Genomic DNA, 21,007 nt, shown 5'->3' with positions numbered 1-21,007 from the left:
TTAAGAACCTTTGCTGGCTCGTTGCACAACTTTCAAGGGTATGAAGTTGTTTGGGTCTTTCTTTAGTGGCTACCCTATGATAGTGTGCTTGACAAGTTGGAGTTGCCATAGAATTGCCAATAAGTCTGCAGATACTTTAAGAAAGAGCTTGATGCCAATATATCTCTCCCCACAGACACACTGCAGCTCAAGAATATGGGTCAAATTTACAAAGAAATAACACAAGACAGTGCAGCAAACAAAGTTGTGGCACTGTGATGTTTGAAAGGGAAAGAGCAGAAAAACAACATATCTAGGTGGGAAATGGGAGTTTAATGTAGCGCGAACTCGACCCGAAGGTACCAAAGAGCTTTACATGAGTACCAGTTGCATTACAGATGGACACATTAATTTTGTTAGGCACTGGGAGGTTAAGTGATTCACCCAGAAGCACGGAATGCTGAGCGTCCCTACTGCTACTCGAAACTGGTTCCCCAGCATTGACGTCCACCGCTCTATCCGTTAGGGGACATCCCCATCTAGATATGGCACTGTTTTTCTCATTCTCTACGCTGGTGCTCTTTAGGCTGTCATGCATCCAAAACACGCACACCGTTACACTATAGTGCAAAGATGTGTGAGTGATGTTAAGCAAAGGTTTTTGTACTGCAAGGCGATCTGTCCTGTGCAAAATACTATGCTCACTTTGTGTGTGTGGTATACATTACAGCCCACATGCAAACATAGAACCGTTACGAGAGAAAAAAACTTTTCTTGAGGAGGAATAATGTTTTATGTGAATCCCTATCTAACTTTTTTAGTAACTAGGGATTTGTATAAAAAAAACTTGGGTGGTTAAATAGGAATACCCATGTACCTCAAATGGTACACCTCCAGGATCACAAGGAAGAACAAAACGCTAATGTGCATTACTTTTGGTCTACTACTTGTGACAGGTATCCTGCCAGTCTTCTGTGCTATGTGCTAATCTTGCTTCTTCACTGGAAGTGTGTGGTTTATCATTCCTTTTCTTAGATTTAGTGATTAGCAGCCAATTTTTCAAAACAGTTCTAAATCTAGAAGATAATCTATCAGCGGAATTTCCTTTCATACACTGCAAGAGGATTCCCCATCAAACCTTGCCCTTTCTCCAGAAATTGGAGAACTGTCCATTTATCAGGCAACTCTAAATCAGTACCCAATCCACATACTGCAGTAATACCTAATTGGGAGCAAAATAGGACTTTGGGCTCTAATCTTTAAGTACACGCACAGTGAAATTACTCTACTTTTTTCCATGCATGAATTTCAACAGATAAAATCTGGCAGAATATTTGAAGAGATAAAAATGCACTTCTCATACCCCTTGTATTGACTCAAAAAGATAATTACAGGGTTTGGGCACTTGAACTTTTGGGAAATGTGTAATCCCATTAATAAAACTTATTAGAAACGTAATTCCTGACACAACCATCTATCATTTAAATTACAACCAGAAAACCTTACTAACTATTCTACAGTGTCCTTGGCTGAATGCCTTGCACCTGTACCTAACATACAGGAATAACTACAGCTAAGCAAACAAGCACCCTCAACTATTATGTACAGCACAGGTAAAAACACAAAACTTGCAGACAGTAAGTGACACCAGTACATCATATGTTCTTGCTTATCCAGTTGAATCCCCTGCGTTTGGCTCAATCATTTCTTTCATAAACTGTCTGCCTTGCATATTTGACATCTTCAGGGGTTGGGTGAAGGCAAAGCTGCAACTATTCCCCCTCTCTAGTCCACAAGGACAATTGCTAGTAGGAAGTCATGTCTTTCTCCTTTTCATCATATGTGACTTGAAGTCATCAACGCACCGAGGTATCTATCATGGTTGTTGTGCTCATATAGGTTCAGTTCAGAAAATTGTGAATAACCCATTTGCCCACTGGAGTCTCATCAGTGCTTAGTTTCTAAATCACTAGAAGTGCTGGTGGCCTAAGTTTTTTTTACTGAGCCCACCACCATCTTGCACCACTCGTGCAACCCACTTCCACCAAGGGAATGGCCCACCTCTAAAGCTGGTGCCACACCGCCATGGCTAGGTAGTGAGAGAAGGGTTGTTCTTATTCATAGTTTTGTAGCTTAGGTTCAAATGCTAAGAACTGTCAGACATGATGGGTTGTGACCATGTAGGGGTATAGGAGGGTATGGCATCAGGAAAGATACACCTGGAAATGGCTTCTGGAGGGCCTTACCCTGCAGGTCTATCAGGAGGGGAATCCCTAAGTTGAGAAGTTGAGGCTACAGAAGGTGACATGCACATGAATGGGCATTAAGAAAAGAAACAAACATAGCAGGATAAGGCTCTTCATCCGATCAGAGCATCTCCTGGGAGAGGAACAAACCAAGATGGGAGTTATCTAAAGTAATGCATCCCAGGGACAACAAGAAAGAGCAATTTTGGGAAGAGAGACAACCATGTTACCGGTTCCAGAAGGGAGCATATACCAGAGAAGGCATTAGCAGGGCCAGGGACGAGTGCTCACATGCCATTTACTGCACATTTGTCAGAAGTGGGAGTCATGGCTGAGGGACAAGATTGAGTGACATGCCACTGTTGACCAGACATCACAGAATCTACTTTTTTTCTGTTTCTATTTAGTCACGTGAGGTCCAACGAGCTGTGCTGCAGATGTCTTCTTAGTCCAGACATCCATCTGTCGACTGTACGGGATCAGTCAAGTGTTTAAAGTCATCTTCCCAGGAGCAGTGTGGTGGTTAATCCTTGCCAACACATGGTTGGGTCTTTTGCCAGATCTGGCCTTTGCCATACTTCACACAGATGTAACAGTAACTCTTTGACCAAGCACTTTCCTTAAAGTAGTGGGTGCGGAGTACAGCACCGTGTCGGGGAACTGTGGGTAGCACAGTTAAACAAAGTCTTTGAACACAGTATAACAATATTAACAATTTCCAATAAAAAAATACAGTAAACGAAATATATTGCAACCCTGCAAACGGAGTCACAGGGGCTTGTTAAAATGATGAGGTGCATGTAGGTCTGTTACAACTCTAACGAGGACATCCCGAAATCAATGTGGCATCAACATTTTGCATTAATGGTAAATGTTCACTTTTTTTTCAATTCGCTGGCCTCTTGGAGTCTTTTTTTTTCATTTTTAACTAATACCACAGTTAGTTCAGAGTCTTCTTATCTGGGTCGTACGTTCCCATTTCTGATCCTGGCGCACTGACGCTCATACTGGTGATGTGATACATGCCTGTCGCTTGCTGTGCATATCTGCTGCCGCTGTGCATGCCACTATTCTTTCTCTAAGTGGAAACAGATTAAATCAGGGATGTTCTGTGAATGTCCGGAGCCTAGCCCTCCGGTACTGGCTCAAGCATTAAGTCATGTGGTCGGTGGGACTCTCTTGCGCTATGAGGGCAGTGTTGAGCCTATTGGACAGCAGCAGTCAGTAGGAAAGTAAGAAAGCTGCAGATTGGCAGCACAGCACACATAGGCCGTGGCAATCACAGCCAGATCCGATGAAGGTTGGTTGCAAGGTCACTGGTGCTATTTTTCGTTGGCTTTTTTATTCCTCTCACTGACATTCCCTCCTTTCTCTGAATACAAACTCACTCTCCACTTATTCTCACATTTGTACTCTACTCATGCTTCTCTCATATGCCCACTGTGAAAGGTAGCCTAGACAGCACATCTACTCCCAAAACAAGAGAACCATGGGTTCAGCACAGAAAGCAACAGTCTCACTACTCATGAGGGCAAAACTAAGAGAATAGCTCAGTAACTCCACTGTACAGTAGGAAGCACCACATCACATTCAAACCTGCCTCCCCATCACTGCCACCTCACTTGGGTAGCCTAGAATATCCCAGGAGGCAGGTACCTACGGCTTTGGGGCTGAGAGAGAGTCAGGAGTTGGGAATTGGCAAAGAGTAGGGATATCTGCTGAGTAATTCAGTTTGGAAAGAGAGAAAGAAATGCATCATACCTTGCTCATGGGCCAGTATGAGGCTTGTCTGCTTCTCAGGGTCATCATGATGCAAAACCCGCTACAAGCATGCCTGGACCTCTACGGACCATCCTGCAGGCCCAGGGCAACCAGTCACTCTTCTACTGATGGTGAATAGAACTGAGTCCAATGGGTGGGACTCAAGAATCCTTATCTCCACAGTTAAGCACCAGAGGTGCCCATGGGAACCACCGGCACTAATTAAGCACTGAGAAATACACTGAAAATACTATCTCAGAGTGAAACAGCGCACACACCACCCATCTGTACTAATTCAGTGTTTAGATATTTTAGTGTGCAACCAAGACATGCATTAAATTACTTCCATCTCATCGGTATGCATAGCCATAATACCTTTAACTTCTGTATTGGTAACTTAGGGCCAGATGTACGACCCTTTTTTGCAGCTGCAAACGGGAGATCCTCCCGTTTGCAGCCTCAAAAAAGGGTAATAGCATGCACAAATGCTATTTTGCGAGTCACTGTATCGCAAAATAGCATTTGCGACTCCCGCCATTATGAAGGGGCGTCCCTTCCTAATAGTGAGTCAACATGCTATGTACTATGTTTTGCGACCGCAAAACTCTCGCAATTTACCACCTACTTCACGTAGGTGGTAAACAACTCGCAAAGATAAATGGGTCCCGAGGGGCCCCTTCACCTTTGTGAGTATGTGGGAAAATATTTTTTAAGAGCAGCAGAGACTACTGGCTGCCCTTACAAAATGAAACTGAAAAGTTTCATTTTCCTTTTTTAAATACATTCCGTTTTCCTTTAAGGAAAACGGGCTGCATTTAAAAAAAAAAAGAACTACCTTATTAAAAAAGCAGTCCCAGACATGTTGGTCTGCTGAGCCCAGCAGGCCACCATACCTGGGAGGGCTGGCATTCCCAATGGGCTCGCAAATTGTGGGAGGCTCATTAATATTAATGAGCCTCGCAATTTGCGACCCCATTGGGAATCGCGAAACAGTGTAATAACACTGTTGTACATTTCATGTAGCGCCTCGCAATTAGCGACTCACAATGACTCGCAAATTGTGAGCCGCTAAATGAAAGGGTCGTACACCTAGCCCATAGTTTCTAAGCACAGTTTTGAGTGCCAGTCACCACTTTCCGGATTTAAATATATTGCTATTGGCTAAACATAGATTCCATCTTTATTTGTGTGCACAACTTAAAAACATGTACTGTACATTAGCCAGATGTGTTTTCAAATGAAAAAATGACAAGGTGTGGCATACCTTGAGAAGCTTTATGACTTTTTTCCAACTGAACAGTCAAATCTCCAAAGTTTCATTATCTGAAATGGAGTTTAGCATGTCTTCTTTAAGGAGACAACACTCATCACCTCCCCCCTTTCGCATCCTCTAAGCAGCAAGGCACATTTATGAAGTCTGTGCACTTTACAAAGAAAGCAAAGATATTTTTTCTGTCAGATTCTGTCAGGTCTGATATCCTTTGCATTGCATTCCCCCCACACTTTTGCCTTCATCTCTCTTGTTTTGCTGAATTTGTTTCTGTTGGATTTGAGACTCTGTACACTTTACCACTGCTAACCTGTGCTAAAATGTGTGGGCTCTCTCCCTAAAACATAGTAACATTAGCCTACACCTAACTGACACATTTAATGTACTTGTAAGTCCCTAGAAGATGGTACTCCTTGTACCTAGGGACTGTAAAGTAAATGCTAACAGTGGGCTTGCAGCACTCATTGTGCCATCCACTAAAGTATCCCTTTAAACAAGTCTCAGACCTGCCACTGCAGTCTGTAGAAACTGCCATTTCCACCTGGCAAAATAAATAAATATTTCGTCAGGCCTAAACCTTCCTTTTTAATATTTATAAGTCACCCCCTAAGGCAGACGCTAATTGCTCATAAGGGCAGGATGCATTGCATTTTAAAAGTAGGACATTTGTATTTACGTTTTACATGTTCTGACAGTGAAAAACTCCCAAAGTTTTTTTTACTGTTGCCCATCACTCTCATTGATTAACACTGGGTTACCCTATTACATTTAATTAGTGATAACCTTTGGGAACAGATGGAGCTATGCTGTTTACACTCAAATGAATTGTAATTTAAAAACCTCTTTAAAGGTAAAACATTTTAAGCTAGAATTCTGAAAATACCACTAAAAAGTTGGCATTTTCCTGTCCCAAACATATGTGCCTACTGTCAGTGTCCTGAGTCACATGACTGTGAATGGCTCTATTGGTGGGGTTTGTGTATTGCCTTCAGACAGTAACACAAAATAGACTTAGGAGTGGACAGGATTGGCCATCCTGGCAGGACTACTGGGGATGGGTTACGCCCCACTTACACTTCAAAGGGATTTGCCTCCTGCAGAAACAAAAGAACCTGACACCAGACCTTCCCTGCCGTTTGTCACCACCAGACAGTTAGTAGCCTTAACAGGGTAAGAACTTTCCAGAATCAGATGTGGGGGTAGGACAAGGAGTTCCCTTACACAATGGCTGGTGCACAGTAAAAATACTGGACCACTAGAGTCACTCATCAGAGCTCTCCTGAACCTGTTGAAGTTGCATAAGAAGAACTGCCCGGCTGCTTTAAGGAGTGCCTTTCTGTCTGAGAAGAAAGATTGGGCCTGCACTTGCCTTCATCCCAGGCCACCCAAAGTGGCGCCAAGGGCCAGTTAGCTGACATCTTGTGTGAGCTACAGGCGATACAACAAGCTTCAGTGGCCTGCCTAAAACTGCCCAGCCGACATCCTGCAACTGGACCTGCCTGAGCCCTACTGCTGGTCTCAGGTGGAGGGAGTCCTGATCCTCTAGAGGCAAGTCCCATGTCCTGGACTCTAGGCTGTGGTCAGAGTGTACTCCTCCTGGTGCAACTGAAGGTTTCCGCAGAACCAACGCAGCACCAAGAAACCGGATGCAGGACCTCTCATTGCAATACTGGGCAGCCTGATCGGAGGCTTCACCAGAACAAATGGAACGCAGCAAAGACAGACGCAGGACCTCTCATTGCAACACCAGGATACTGAGGTATAACTTTCAGTGGGCTAATACCCAGCTTGTGCTCCATTTCGGTTGACCTGAACTAGTGTCTTTGTCCTAGTCCAATGCAATCATTTAACCACAGTTGGCACTTTCTGCTTCTTGGTGCTACCTTCACTTCAATTTATTCAATCAATACCTCCATATCTACTGATTGGATTTTTGACATTCTGGTACCATAAGATTAGTCTATTTTTCTAAATTGGTTTGGGATTTTTCTTATACTGTGTTTTCACTTTATTGCTCATGTGCCCCATAAATACTTTACATATTGCCTCTAAATTAAGTCTGACTGCTTTGTGACAAGCTACCAGATGGAGGGCTAAGGACAGGCTAATCTAGTGACTTTTTGTGGTTCAGCCTGACAAGGATTGTGGTCATTGCCTGAGTGGGTCTTCCACACTCATACCAATAACCCAATTTCTTGCAGGTTCTTTTTAATCTCAGTTTTCCCTTTTCCACCTTACTTTTCCACAACACCTAAAGCTTTGTTGGCACTTTATAGCTCACAAGTCACTGAAATGTCTCACTTTTCAATTAAGTGATTTCAAGGGCCTGTTTTGAACAGATTTCATTACATTTAAAGCTTTCTAACAGCCCATACTTTTCAATGTCTGAGATTCATTTCTTAGCATGTCTAAATATTCTTAGATTCCCATAAATCCCCAGACCTGTCAAAAATATAAATTAATGTGCAGCAGCTAAAAGTGGCAACATAACAGCATATTCTTTAAAGGAAATCGATAGATTCATCATTTAATTTTCTAATGTATTTTTTCTTTTCCATCTTTTCCATTATCATTTATAATAATTCCTAATAGTAGGAAGTGTAACAATGCAAAAACATTGACATTGATCCTGGATGTGTTTGTTCCTTTCTTGGACCTTGTAACACTAATAAACACATTCAATCTACTGCAGTTTGATACCCTGTTACTTCTAGTTCACTTCCACTGGCTGGACTATAATGCAATATGTATGACCGATTTGATCGGTATATCTCTTTTTCTCTTTGTGTCATACTTATCTTGCTGTTTGAAAATGTGCCAGTAATCGTAGATCTAAAGGATTTAGAGAGGTGAAAATACAAGACAGGGTCAAAACACAGGTTTGATATTGATAACAACAAGGTAAATTCCTTAGCTTTGAAAAGAGATTTTTTGACATTGCAGTCTGCTACAATGGCATCACTCTGGCTTAGGGTGTATGGAATTCGGACAATATGGTAGGGAAGAAAACATATTATATACCCCACAGTAACAAGCAGAATATTGATGAGTTCTTTCTTTACGCTTTGGTAATCATCAGTGCCTTGGTGTTTGCAAAGTTGCTTAATGGCAAGGAAATTAGACATCATAATCATTACTGTGCAATTTATGAATATTGCAATACTTATGAAGTTAGATAGCACATGCCAGTTTCTTCCAACCTTCTGCTTTATTTCCATGCACCCCAAAGTAGGCTTTTCTTGGATAGTCTTAATTGGTATCAGCATGTTGGGCACCATGATGAGTAGAACCAACGCCCACACTACTGCAGATATCATTTTGGCAAATCCACGTTTCCGGATTTGATAGAATTTGAAGCTGTTGAGTATTTGAAGAGAGCGGTCCATACTTAAGAATCCTAGAAATATGATTGATATATACATGTTAATATAGATGATGCATGCTGTGACTTGACAGTGAAAAATTTTCAGTTTCCAAGGAGCAATTCCCAAGTCAATTGCAATCTTAAAAGGAAGTGCCAGAGTCAATAGAAAGTCAGCCGTCAGCAGGTTAATAAGGTACACACTGGTGCTCTTTTCATTGAATGCTTTTTGGGTGAATGCCCAAAGTGCAAAAGAACTGCCAATGAATCCAACCAAGAATATCAAGTAGTAGAAGTAGGTGAAAGGTTCCAGATCACTGTAGATTGAACAATATGAAGTCCTATTAGACCATATTTGAGCCATCTTCTTGTAAAGAAAGACGAGTCTCTGATGCAAACGTTCAGGACCTGAAAAAAGACACATTGAAGAAAAACAAATTAGCTAAACTAGATTATGGCAAAATACAGTAGCAATACAAAAACTATTAGGACATAGTTGATGAAAATGCAGGGTGATATTCACAAAAGTAAATTTACAATTGGAATGGTTTACTCTTACACTTTGTAGCAACTTTGCTACATTTGGCTTTTCACCACTTCCAAGTGCTAAGTTACTTGTAAGGGCCCGATTCCATCGGTTTGGAACTGGAACTGAACATCGGTTCCAGCCCAGGAAGTAGGATGCGACTGAACCCTGTTTGGTCGCAATCCTATACTTTACAATGGGAGCATGCATTCCTAATGGAATGCATGCTCTCATTGCAAAGAGCAGAGGTGCAGTTCATCCCTGCACCCGGTGGCAGGCAGCTCAAGATGCCTGCCACCGGGTGCAGGGATCAACATGGGAGCACCACATGTGCCCCCGAGGCCGCCATTAGGTGGCTTTACACCTATGCGGGCCCTGCTGGTTGCCCCCAAAGACACATTCCTAATGCCTTCCTGTGTTGGAAAGGCTGGCAGAGAAAGGCAGTGAGAATCTGCCATTGTAATCCTCGGCCGGAAAGAGCCGGCCGATGGATTACCGCAGGGTTTCTGAATTGCTGACGGGCTCTCCGAGCCATCGGAGGCCATTCGGAAAACTGATTCAGATTCACTTTCCACCAACCCCTTTGAAATGGGTCAGTCGGAAAAAAGGAATCCGACCAGCCGATTATGATGCAGGCTGGAGGGCTCCAAACGATGGTTGGAGCCATTCCAGTCTGCATTTTAATTGGGCCCTTGGTGTAGGTTTACATATCGCCATCTTCTGAAATCAGGCGTGGAGCCAAAATTGCAAGTATAACATTACTCCTAGTAACTTTTTATAGGGAGATGGGGGTCTCTAACGCCAATGTGGATATGTCATTATAGTAAAGTAAAGGGAAAAGTAAAAAAGATTATTAATCTTTACAAAAAATTAGCAAAAATATTTTAATGTTCAAAATTTAAGTAAAATAACTGTACATATGTTTTACACCGAGAAAAAATAAATTTTTCTTTTACATCAATATCATTTTTAAAGTGTTTTGAAACATTCATTCATTTAAATATAGTTAATTAATGTATAAATATATGTTTAAAATTTATAAAAAATCCCATCTACAGTAAAATGTTTATTTTTATGTGATATGTATTAAGACGTGTTTAAATGTGAATTTATACACATTTCTATAAAATAATAAAATGTAAATGTAGTTTACATCTTAAACAGTTTATTAAAATTATAATAACATTTTTTACTTTGTAATTATTTTTAACATTAAATAACATTGTTAGATTTTTCTTAAAAGTCAAAATAAGTGAATTTATTTTAACATTTTTTTCCCAGGAGGTTTTATTTTAAGTCCCTGCAACCATTAATTTCTATACAAGGCTGTTGCAGTTCTAATGGTAGGCCATGTGTGATGATGGACTTAATCAAGCTCTGAGCTGGAGTACATTTATGATTGTTTTGGGAGCTTTTTGGCTACAGAAAATTTGGGAGTGCAGTTTATGAATAGCAGTGGGCTTACTCTTTGTGGGTCCCTCCAAAATCCCGTCCTTAACATTCCTTTAACCCCTTTTTACCCCTAAAAAGACCTCTCTCATTTTGTTGTAAGCCCTCCCCATTTTCAGACGCTTTACTGCAGATGATCTGGCGTTGAGATCTCCGAAACTGGGGCTGAGATCTCTGCATGGAAAAGATACGAGAGGCAAAGGTATAGGTTTCCAGACATAGGTTAGTGAATAGCATTTTGTAGTACAGCAGTCATACTTTTGTAATATTACTAAATGTACTACAAAGTGCAGGTTGTGAATGGGACCTGCAGTGTCAGGTTTGTAATGGGCATATTGCTCCTTGAAAATGTGTGCGTTATTTTTTACTGCACCTGTATGTCTTTCGAAAAAATACTTGAGCGCAAATTAAAATGCAATGTGGCCATGAATGCAGCAAATATAGTAATCTGTAAATTCAGCATTATTTTCTGATTGTGAGCATTTTGATTATCCTTTTCTGAACTTCAGCGTTGCAATAAGGAATTAGAGTTCTTCCGACTGGACTAGTCGAGCCAATCAGTGATCAGTTTTGTAATTCTCGGTATACTGTATAGTGATGTATTCTCAATAGTAAAGTACCTTAAACCTGTCCACAACTCACCAGTCGATATTTTAACACATAGCACAAGAACTCAGTGAATAAAATTACCTTGGAGTTCTATGTAACTATTTTTGGATCACATTCACATCATTCCACTTCTACTCATGACACAGAAGCCCTCTCATAGCACCTACAGCTTCACTAAGGCAACCAGAGAAGAACTCCGACAAATATCCCCCTCATGGAACCCATTGGGCATCGCAGCGCCAGCCCAATAAGGAACTGTCCAATGATGAAGAATGACACCTCTCTGGGTGTGTGAGGGCTCTTGCTCCTTATTGAAGCTATCCCAGTTCTAGTACACACTCTCTTTCTAACGCCTGATGTACACACATTTCCCTCTTCCCATCTCTCTTCTCTCCCTTCTCCCATGGGAACAGCGTACTCCTTTGTTTTGCATAAACGTTTAGTAAGCAATGAAGGATCAGCTACAATAGCAGGAGGTTTAGTCAAATGTTATAGGGGACTACCAAATCTTCATTCCACCAATGGCTGGAGCAATACGTTTATGTTTTAACCCTGGACCATGAGCAAAGCTTTCAAATCTAAAAACAGTGAATTATAGTCAATAATCAAAAATAAATCAACCATTGTAGTGATCTATCATTCATGTCTTGATTATTGAAAAAAATCTCATCCTCTACAGTTGTCAACCAAAACATAAACGTTTGTGTGGCCACAATCCCTCTCAAAAGTAGTGTGGCCTCTGTAGGAAAATAACTATGTTCATATAGTACTTCATTGTAGTAATTAATGACATATTACAACAGTAAATAGAAAGGAGAAAGATATTTAAGTTCCAATTACATTTTGTGTGAAGTGTCATTCCCAAATGTGATACTGCTGTGCCTGGCCCAGTATTCATGCACCCATATTTTCCATGTGTGGGAACATCAGGCCTGATGTAATCAATGGGTAGATTCACAAGTGGATCAGGCAGGGGCTGCATGCCATCCCCTACAGACTCATAAATAGGGCATGGGGAGAGCATGGAACGTTACCCTTTGTCAGCCCATGACCTGCTGTAGTACCTGACACTTACCCCTTCACCCTCCTGCCCTGCAGAGACTAATTACTACCTGCTCAGAGCTGGTGGCAAAAGACAACATTAATTTCCAAGGAATTGTGAATTTTATGTGCAATTTGACCCCCAAAAAATTGGTCCATTTAGTTATTATCCATTCCAAAGGGATTAATGTATATTTTCACCATACTAGCATGGTGTTTCTGCATGAAACTGATGTTTACCAGTGGAAATTCTGCATCCTTCCAGCTCTTATTAAGGCCATAACAATTAGGGGGCGATGTACAAAGCATTTTATTGATCTCAAATGCTCCAGTTTGGTCTCTGCAGCCATTAAAATGTGTTTTTCTAAGCACTGATCCCATTGTAAGAGTCAGAAAATGTTTTCCAACTACTAAAATGGGATTCCGAAGGGATAATGAGTAGGAATCTGAAGAAGATTGTTGTAGGTATCCCTTCCAAATACTGAATTGTTACCGTATGTATCAATCTTTTGGTACCAAAATCCAGTTGCAAAATATTAACATTTTGCAAACTTTCTGCTTTGGGTAGTAATCATTCACAAAAGGTTAGTAGGACAAATTCCCCTTTGTAAAATAATAAGAAGTTTGGTGAGAAGTAGGCAGTTGTCTGGAAGTAATTTAAGGAAAATGGGGTGTATTTAAATCCAAAGCTTACTTTATTGAAAGACAATCACAGTTATGGTGGTCTGCTAGCCCAAGCAGGCACCATCCCTGTGATGGCCTCCAATAGGAGTGAGTTGGAATTTGCGACCTACCTCATAATTAAATAGTAAGGTTGTTCATATTGCACCCAATGTTTTATGAGCAGTAGCAGTAAATAGTGCATCTGGTCATAGAACCATAACAAATGCTATTAAACTAGTTGACACAGGTCATAGAAATTAAATCATACAAAGTATGTTATAAACTTTTAGCAAGCAATGAAGGACCAGTTACAATGGCAGGTTGGTTCGTCAAATATAAAAGGAACTAATAAATCTTCAACCTTTGAATTACCTATTGAATGATTTAGTACATTGAAGAGAAGGATATTGCTCCTCCTATCATGTCTCACAACTGAGTCCATGGAAGCTCATCCAAAATCTGTTTTAGATAACTTATTGCTATGCCCAGCTTCAAAAGGAATTATTAATAAAGGGTTTGGACCTATTTATTGTCAGGAAGGCTAGGCCATGCTAAGTAAAAATGAAATAAGAAAACGTCAATACTGACACCACTAAATGAAAACTTATTAGTTAACTGGTTACAACTAGCAATCAAATCAAATCTCATTTCTTCAATACCTTATTGGAATACATTTAAGACACTTAATTGAATCAATGTTTAAGTATCTGTCGACTACATCACAACACAAAACACATGGCATACATCTTTTTGGAACATTTTTTGCAAAAAACTATACGTAAATGACGCAGATTTCAATACAAACACCAACATTCACATCACAAACTAACAGTAAAACTAATCTCAGTTCTCATATATTTTTAACAAACCAAAAGGACCCCTAAAATTCCCTAAATTGGCATGGGCCAACAAATGCTGAAGTGAAGCACCAGGGGTATTGCTACATCACTCTGTTTTACTGAGCTATTCAAATGCAGGGGCTTACCACAGGCCACTGCTGTCCCTGCAGTGCGGGGGGGGGGGGGGGGGGTGAGCTGCTGGGGGCCCCCTCAGCAAGTACTCAGGCCTGAGAGCTCCGGATTAAATCCGATTAAATCCAGAGCGGAGCCCCCTGTGTACCTTGCAGGGAAGCCCCTTAAACTTTCGTTACACCACTTTTCAAAGGGACCTGAAGTCAAGAGTCAGTCAAGATGTCCATGAAACAAGGCTCCCTACAAAGCCAAGATGTCACTATTAGCCTAAAGACCTCTCTAGTAGTTCCAAAACTTGTTGGCACGTTTCAAACCCTACATTTGTTGGGGGTCGTCTTCAGGACTTCAAACTGGGGAATCGCTGAAAATAAAAAGGAGAAAAAAAACGCCTGCAATGCTTTTTACTTTTTAAGTGAAAAAACTAAACACTCTACCCAAATGGTTTCAAAAGATTAATTTCTCTGACTGGTTTTAGGCCATGATGAAATTGCGAAGGTCAGATTTCTCTTTTGTGGTTGGAAACCTACAAGAATCAAAAAGGTGCCGAGTAAAATTAAATGTTGGACACAGCAAAATTTGACAAAGTTTGCATGGTTCTAGTGAAAAGCACTTAAGTTGTTATTTGAGAAAATGCTGAAATTGTTTCACTTCCCTCATCAACTTTAGGCAACTTGGGGGAAGATTTACAACAAACTAACGCAGCACGGTGCAGCAAGTAATTTTGCTGCGCCGTGCTGCGTTAGTTTGGAAAGCACAGAGATGCGACATATTTACAAGAATATGTCGCATCTCTGTGCTTCCCCTGCGCTGGCGCACAAACTGCAGCCATGCGCCGGCGCAGGCACCCTTGCACCATGGTGCAAGGATGCCTGCGTCGTGGGGAGATTGTTTTTGTGCAGGAAGGGACACCTTCCTGCACAAAAACAATCACAAGAGGCTTTTTCCTCTTTCAATGCGTGCTGTAGAAAGAGGAAAAAACGTGGAGAAATGAAAACATTTCTCCTCGTTGCGCCTCGCTACGCCACCTCTAGGGTGGCGTAGCATACACACGCATCTCCAGATTTACGATTTCTCGTAAATCTGGAGATGTGTCTAGTTCCATGGGTGTTGCGTGGGAACACCCACAGCAACACCCATGGAACGCCCCTTTAACGCACAGTGCTGCATGTGAAGGGGCCATGTTTACGAGGAGAGGAAAAGTCACGCATGGTGGCTTTTCCTCTCCTTGTAAATGTGGAGGAGCACCCTGCGCCACCAGTACATCACAAAAAGTGATGTAGTGGTGGCGCAGGGGGCTTGTAAATCTGCCCCTTGATTTCTATAATCCGATATATGATTAATCTAGAAAAACGAGCATTTGTTTGAAAGAAGGAGAAGTTGTTTAAAAAGTGAGCAGTTGTTTGAAACAAACAGGTAAACGATCATTTGTTTTGAAAAAACCGAGTGGAATTCAAACGCAATACTTATTATGAGAATTTTTCAAAGCATTCAGAACGTTTTTCGAACAGGTGGAAAAAGAGCTGATGTATATTTTTTAACATAGAAGGCTAATGTTACGAGCTATGTTTATCTTTTCTTAATCAAAGGGTGCTTCGCTGGAAAAGCAGTGTAGTATTGACTTGTAATCCACATGCATTCGCTGATTTAGAGCATGCTGATACTCAAAGAATTCATTCTAAATGCTTAAATCCCAGTACAGTGTGTGTGTGTAGGCTTCTAAAACCCAAACACTCATAAGCTCTAGAAATCCTTTAGCCACAACTTACCATATCGTCTGCTCAATGTACATGCAATTATTCCATTCTGCTTCAAGGCAACACCATCTGTAAGCCGGAGGTTTCAACTCTGTAGGTATTCAAGTTTTTATTTAAAAAAAACAAGATACATTAAAGCTTCCCTTATTGGTCTAAATTCTTTCCAACGGACTCATGTGGAATTCCAAAGAGTCAATTGAATGCATCCTTTTGGACCTCTCCGCCGCCTTCGACACCGTCTGCCACCGCACTGCCACAGCACACTACGCACACGACTCCACGATGCAGGGATCCGAGACAAGGCCATGGACTGGACCTCCTCCTTCCTCTCCAGCAGAACCCAGAGAGTCCACCTCCCCTGTTCCGATCCGAAGCCTCCAAGATCATCTGCGGCGTCCCGCAGGGATCCTCCCTCAGCCCGACGCTGTTCAACGTCTACATGGCGTCTCTCGCACGCATCGCCCAACATCACGACCTCAACATAATCTCCTAAGCAGACGACACGCAACTGATCCTCTCCCTCACCAAGGACCCCCTCACTGCCAAATCCAACCTCCACCAGGGAATGAAGGCCGTCGCAGGCTGGATGGAGGATAGCCGCCTTAAGCTGAACACAGACAAGACAGAGATCCTCATCCTCTGGCCCAACCCCTCAGCATAGGACGACTCCTGGTGGCCCGTGTCGCTGGGGACACCCCCCGCACCCACCAACCACGCACGCAAACTGGGAGTCATCCTCGACTCGAAACTCACCATGACCAAACAAGTCAACGCTGTCTCCTCCACCTGCTTCAACACCCTACATATGCTCTGCAAGATCTACAGATAGATCCCGACAGGCACAAGGAAAACTGTCACCCAGGCCCAAGTCAGCAGCAGACTCGACTACGGAAACACCCTCTACGCCGGAGTGTAAAGAATCCAGAATGCCTCTGCACGCCTGATCCTCGATGTCCCGCGCCGCGACCACACCGCCCCCAACCTGAAGAACCTGCACTGGCTCCCTATCGAGAAAAGAATTTCCTTCAAGCTCCTGATCCATGCACACAAGGCACTCCACAAGACCGGCCCAGCCTATCTCAACAGTCGACTTTCCTTCTATGTACCCAACAGGAAACTCCGCTCTGCAGACCTCTCCCTGGCTACTGTCCCATGCATCCGTAGAACCACAGCCGGAGGCAAATCCTTCTCCCACCACGCCGCTAAGACCTGGAACACCCTCCCCCTCATCCTACAACAACAAACCGAAGACCTTCTAGCCTTCAGGAGACAGCTCAAGACCTGGCTGTTCAACCAGTAGCAACAGCACCCCCCCCTCTCCCCACCCTCAGCGCCTTGAAACCCTTGCGGGTATGTATTGCGCTTTACAAATTTTTTGATTAATTGATTGATTGATTGCATTGTGGGACTTGTGGTTCCAAAGTTGGATTTATCAGCAACTAATCCCTGAGTGCAGCATGATAGGTCTCAGCATGAAGCAATTAATTACAGGTTTTGAAGTTCATTCATTTAGTTTTGACCAAATCCTCACTGTGTCAAAACAAAGTATTAGATAAGCTACTCTCCGGACTAATCTACTTTCTAAGTCGCATCCTCGGATTTTGTAGATCCCAAAACCATCCACTTAAAGTCCTCTTTGGAGTGTTTTTTTTATGAAATAGCTCACAGGAAGTGCTGAAAGAACTTTTTTTGCAGAAGCGTGATTTATACTTTATGATTCCGTTGCGAATTTCCTGGTTAGTCTTTCCTATATATAATTTTTGTTTTGTAAATTGCAACTGCGATGTGTTGCCACTTTACATTGTTGTGTTCAAAAAACGTTCCCTCAATAGCTTGAGCACATGCCACACAAGTGCCGTATTTGTAATGGACCTTCAGTGGCAGAAGTTTCCAGATGTGTCTCAGGTCAGTTTTCTGTGTAGGTTGAGGAGTTGAGGCTCACACTGTCTGCCTCCCAATGCTTTGATCTTTTTTAAGAGCAAATAGAGGAATCCATGTTAGAAAGTAGATGCCAATTCTGAAGAATTGTATTTTTGAACTACTTTGTGCGTGAACAGTAAGTTGAACCACAGACTAGACCTTCCAAACCTGTTTTTGCTTCTTTTTCCAAAAGAGTTTAATGAGGAGTAAACTATGCATGTTTCACAGAAAGTTTTAACAGTTTCTAGGGATATCCTCAGCACACTTAATTTATGAAATAAGTTATTGGCATGAAAGAAGTAATCCTCCTTACTTGATCAGCTACGCCCATCCTTAGAAATAGCCCATAGGGCAAACTGTCTCTCACGCCTCTCAAATTAAAGCTGGAATGGTGGACAGCCTTGCTTCGGTCCGTGAGCTTCTGATATAATGTTGTTAGAAGATTTTCGCCTTCAGTGAACACTTCCACATCTAAGAAATTAATTCGCTTCTTGTTTTGAGTCATGCAAAACTTGCTGTCTGGGGTCTAGAGTTTAGCCACATGAAGAAACTATCCAAGTCTTCTTCTTCTCCAATCCAGATGCAAAAGATGGCATCGATAAAGCTGAGCCAACTTTTTATAGCAATTCCGAAATGATTGTTGTGATAAATAAATATTTCCTCAAATTGTCCCATGAACAAAACCGCAAGCTCTGGGGTGAAGGGGCAACCCATTGTGGTCCCCTGATTTGATAAAAGAATTCCTCACCAAATTTGAAGCAGTTCCTCTGTAACGCAATACTTGCTAATTTAATCAAAAAATCAGTGGGCACACGGTGTGGTTTTGGTCTCTGTTCCAAGTATGCTTCAATTGCTTGTAAACCTTCCTCTTGGGGGATCTCGGTATACAAAAAGGAAGCACATGTTGCACACATAGATTAAGAGTGGAGTATGTTGATAATAAGAAAGCAATCTGTTCAAAGTGTGAACCCTATTTTTAATGATATTATGACCAAATTATAGATTGTTTTCATTTTTTCTGAGTATTATTTGAGACTGTCATTAAGGTGCTAGTGAAACTGAGTAGGCATCTGTCATTCTTACAGATCATTAGATCCAAAACGTTTTTTAAATCTTGAAGAAAAACACTTTATCATAGTCTTAGTTTATAGGTTGGTTCACAAGAGTCTATTCATACACATTGGTGGACATCTGGGGGATAAATTAAGATATGTTATACATCACTCACTTGTCTCTAATGTCGGGTGCAGACATATTAGTATGTTTTATAGAGCTCAATACTGCATTTCTTGCTTTTGTAATCACTATAAAATATTTGTGTTATTGAAACCCAATTTAATGGTGCTCTGTATGACATTCAAATGTGAGGCTAAGGGTGGCAAAAATCTAAGCTTTGCTTATGAACTGAGGAAAGTTAGACCTGTGCACATTTGTACAAAGTTTCCGAGCTTCAATCAGGGAAAAGCTCAACCTTGACGGTCCCCCAGCGGTAACAGTCTCCTGCTGCAGGATGTACACCATTGAAGTACACTGACGTAAATGATGTTGGGATGAGAAGATGAGGTATGCAAATAAAGAACAGGCAGTCCATCCAGTGTCCATGCACGCACAGGCATCCACATAAATGGGCGGCCTTCATGGAATGTGTTTGTTATACTTTAACCAAATTCAAAGGCAACTAAAGTCAGTACTATAAACTTTGCCAGTTATGTAGTGACTTGCATCAAGCAAGGAATAACAAAGTCCCAGAGAAGCCAGCAATTCTGAATAGGGGAACCTCTCCTAATTTCAATTTCTATAGACCTTGAGGGGTTCAGAAGGTCTTGTGTAGTAGCATACATTTGGTCTGTGCTAGGGATGGGAGAGTTTACATTTAAATAGTGAACTTCATACCATCATCCAGATGATCTGGAAGTCTACTGATGAGCAGTCTACTTCCCATTTGAGCTGTAGTTGATGTAAAAGATTTGTGGTTTTTGGACATATGAAAGAGCAGATTTTGGAGATGCTGTCCACGTTTATATAGTTTAGGAACAAGTGGAAAGATAGAAGGATATTTGTTTAAAGCTGGCATTTTGTTCAAGGAGGCTTTTATTTAAAAACAACATGTATAGAACTCAGTGTTATTAAGGTTGAATGTATGTAGGAAGTTGCAAAAATTACAGAATCTTTACAGGACCCAAGGTGTGTAAACCATAGATTGCCTTGGAAGCCCATTTGCGACAGTCAAGAGTGTTATCCTCCGGTATGATTTTTTTTTTGTTATGCCAAATTGAACCTAGGTTGGAGCTACTTAGATTGGCTTAAATGTTTTAGTCTATTCTCAGAATAGCTTTTCTATCTCAGGAATGATGTATTTTGATTGAGCTGGAAGCATTTTGTTGGATGTAGGATATGAGATTAAGTTGAAATTTGTATAATTGAGTTGTCTTCTGCTAAACGTGGTGGGTAATGAGTCAAGAGGGATAATTCTTCTAGTACTGTGTTTAAAAAGAAATCATGATCGATAGTCCTTAAAGTTTGCCACATTAATACCCTTTTTCTTCATAGTGAGCTTTAGTGGTTTGAAAGATATTTTAGGATGTTTATGTTTCCATAGGAATAGATGTACACCTTAATGTATACTTGACCTGCCATTACACTTTTTCGCACATTATGCACTCATTATATCTTTCCGTTTCCACATGAGCGCACCACACCTCACCAAACATTCTTGGCTACTCCAGCTTCACTCATCCCACTCCATATCACCAGTGTGTGTATCACAGCACACCGTTTGGTGTGGTGTGATACACACACTTCACAGGCAGATCATTTAAGCAGAAGAGCAAGCCTCCCTCAAACTTACTACTGATACAGCTTCGGCAGCAGTTGTTAACAGGTCTTGCACACACTCAACAGGCAACTTACAGGCAGAAGGTGGAAAAGCTTCTCTTGCCCAAAGCATATACATTGTGAATGCTTATCTCACAAAGAACAAGAATGACACACCCTGCAGCTGTTAAAACTTTACTTACCCATGTAACAGATACAGCAAATGCAGGAGTATTGAACACCCCTCACACATTAAGCAGCTACAAGATGAGCTGCAGCTGTGCATGATTCCCTCACACATGCAAAAGGAACAGCTTGTGAAGCAGCAGTGGAAATGTTCTTGACACAAAACCGTTGGCTAGTTTGGTCAGACAACATGGCTTCATGCTGGTGTCCTATGCGGATGATTCACAGTTAGTAATATCAACTGTGGATCACCCTGACAAATAGCGGCCAAGTTTCACGCCTGTCTTGTTGACGTGATGAATTGGATGCGCCTGAGCTTTTTAAAAATTAATACTGAAAAGACTGAAGTGATGGAGTTTGGGAAAGGCCCCTCAATCTGGAATTCTCTCTGGTGGCCTTCGGAGGCTGGGCAATGCCCTCTCCCGGTCACTAAGGTAAGGAACCTGGGGATGATTTT

The 21,007-nt window shown here is 41.6% G+C and overlaps 1 protein-coding gene across 9 annotated transcripts in view; it reads right to left on the bottom strand.

Annotated features, from left to right (window-relative positions):
- Positions 1 to 57: 57 nt before the first annotated feature.
- GPR171 (G protein-coupled receptor 171) overlaps positions 58 to 21,007 on the bottom strand; it is a 64,732-nt gene continuing 43,782 nt past the window's right edge. For 6 of the 9 annotated variants that reach the window (XR_014970708.1, XM_085634897.1, XM_085634898.1 and 3 more), the window contains one exon: positions 5,149 to 9,025. Coding sequence is in view for 6 of the 9 variants with exons in the window: in XM_085634897.1 (XP_085491023.1) it covers positions 7,935 to 8,981 (1,047 nt within the window). In the remaining 3 variants the exon portion in view is untranslated. Of the gene's footprint in view, positions 9,026 to 21,007 lie in introns of all 9 variants that reach the window. The other 3 variants (XR_014970707.1, XR_014970709.1, XM_085634896.1) reach the window with 2 other exon arrangements.

The sequence above is a fragment of the Triturus cristatus genome, chromosome 11, assembly GCF_964204655.1.
Source record: "Triturus cristatus chromosome 11, aTriCri1.1, whole genome shotgun sequence".
Classification (NCBI taxonomy): domain Eukaryota; kingdom Metazoa; phylum Chordata; class Amphibia; order Caudata; family Salamandridae; genus Triturus; species Triturus cristatus.
Note: the sequence above shows the minus strand (reverse complement) of the source record. Positions and strands in the feature narration are given on the sequence as shown.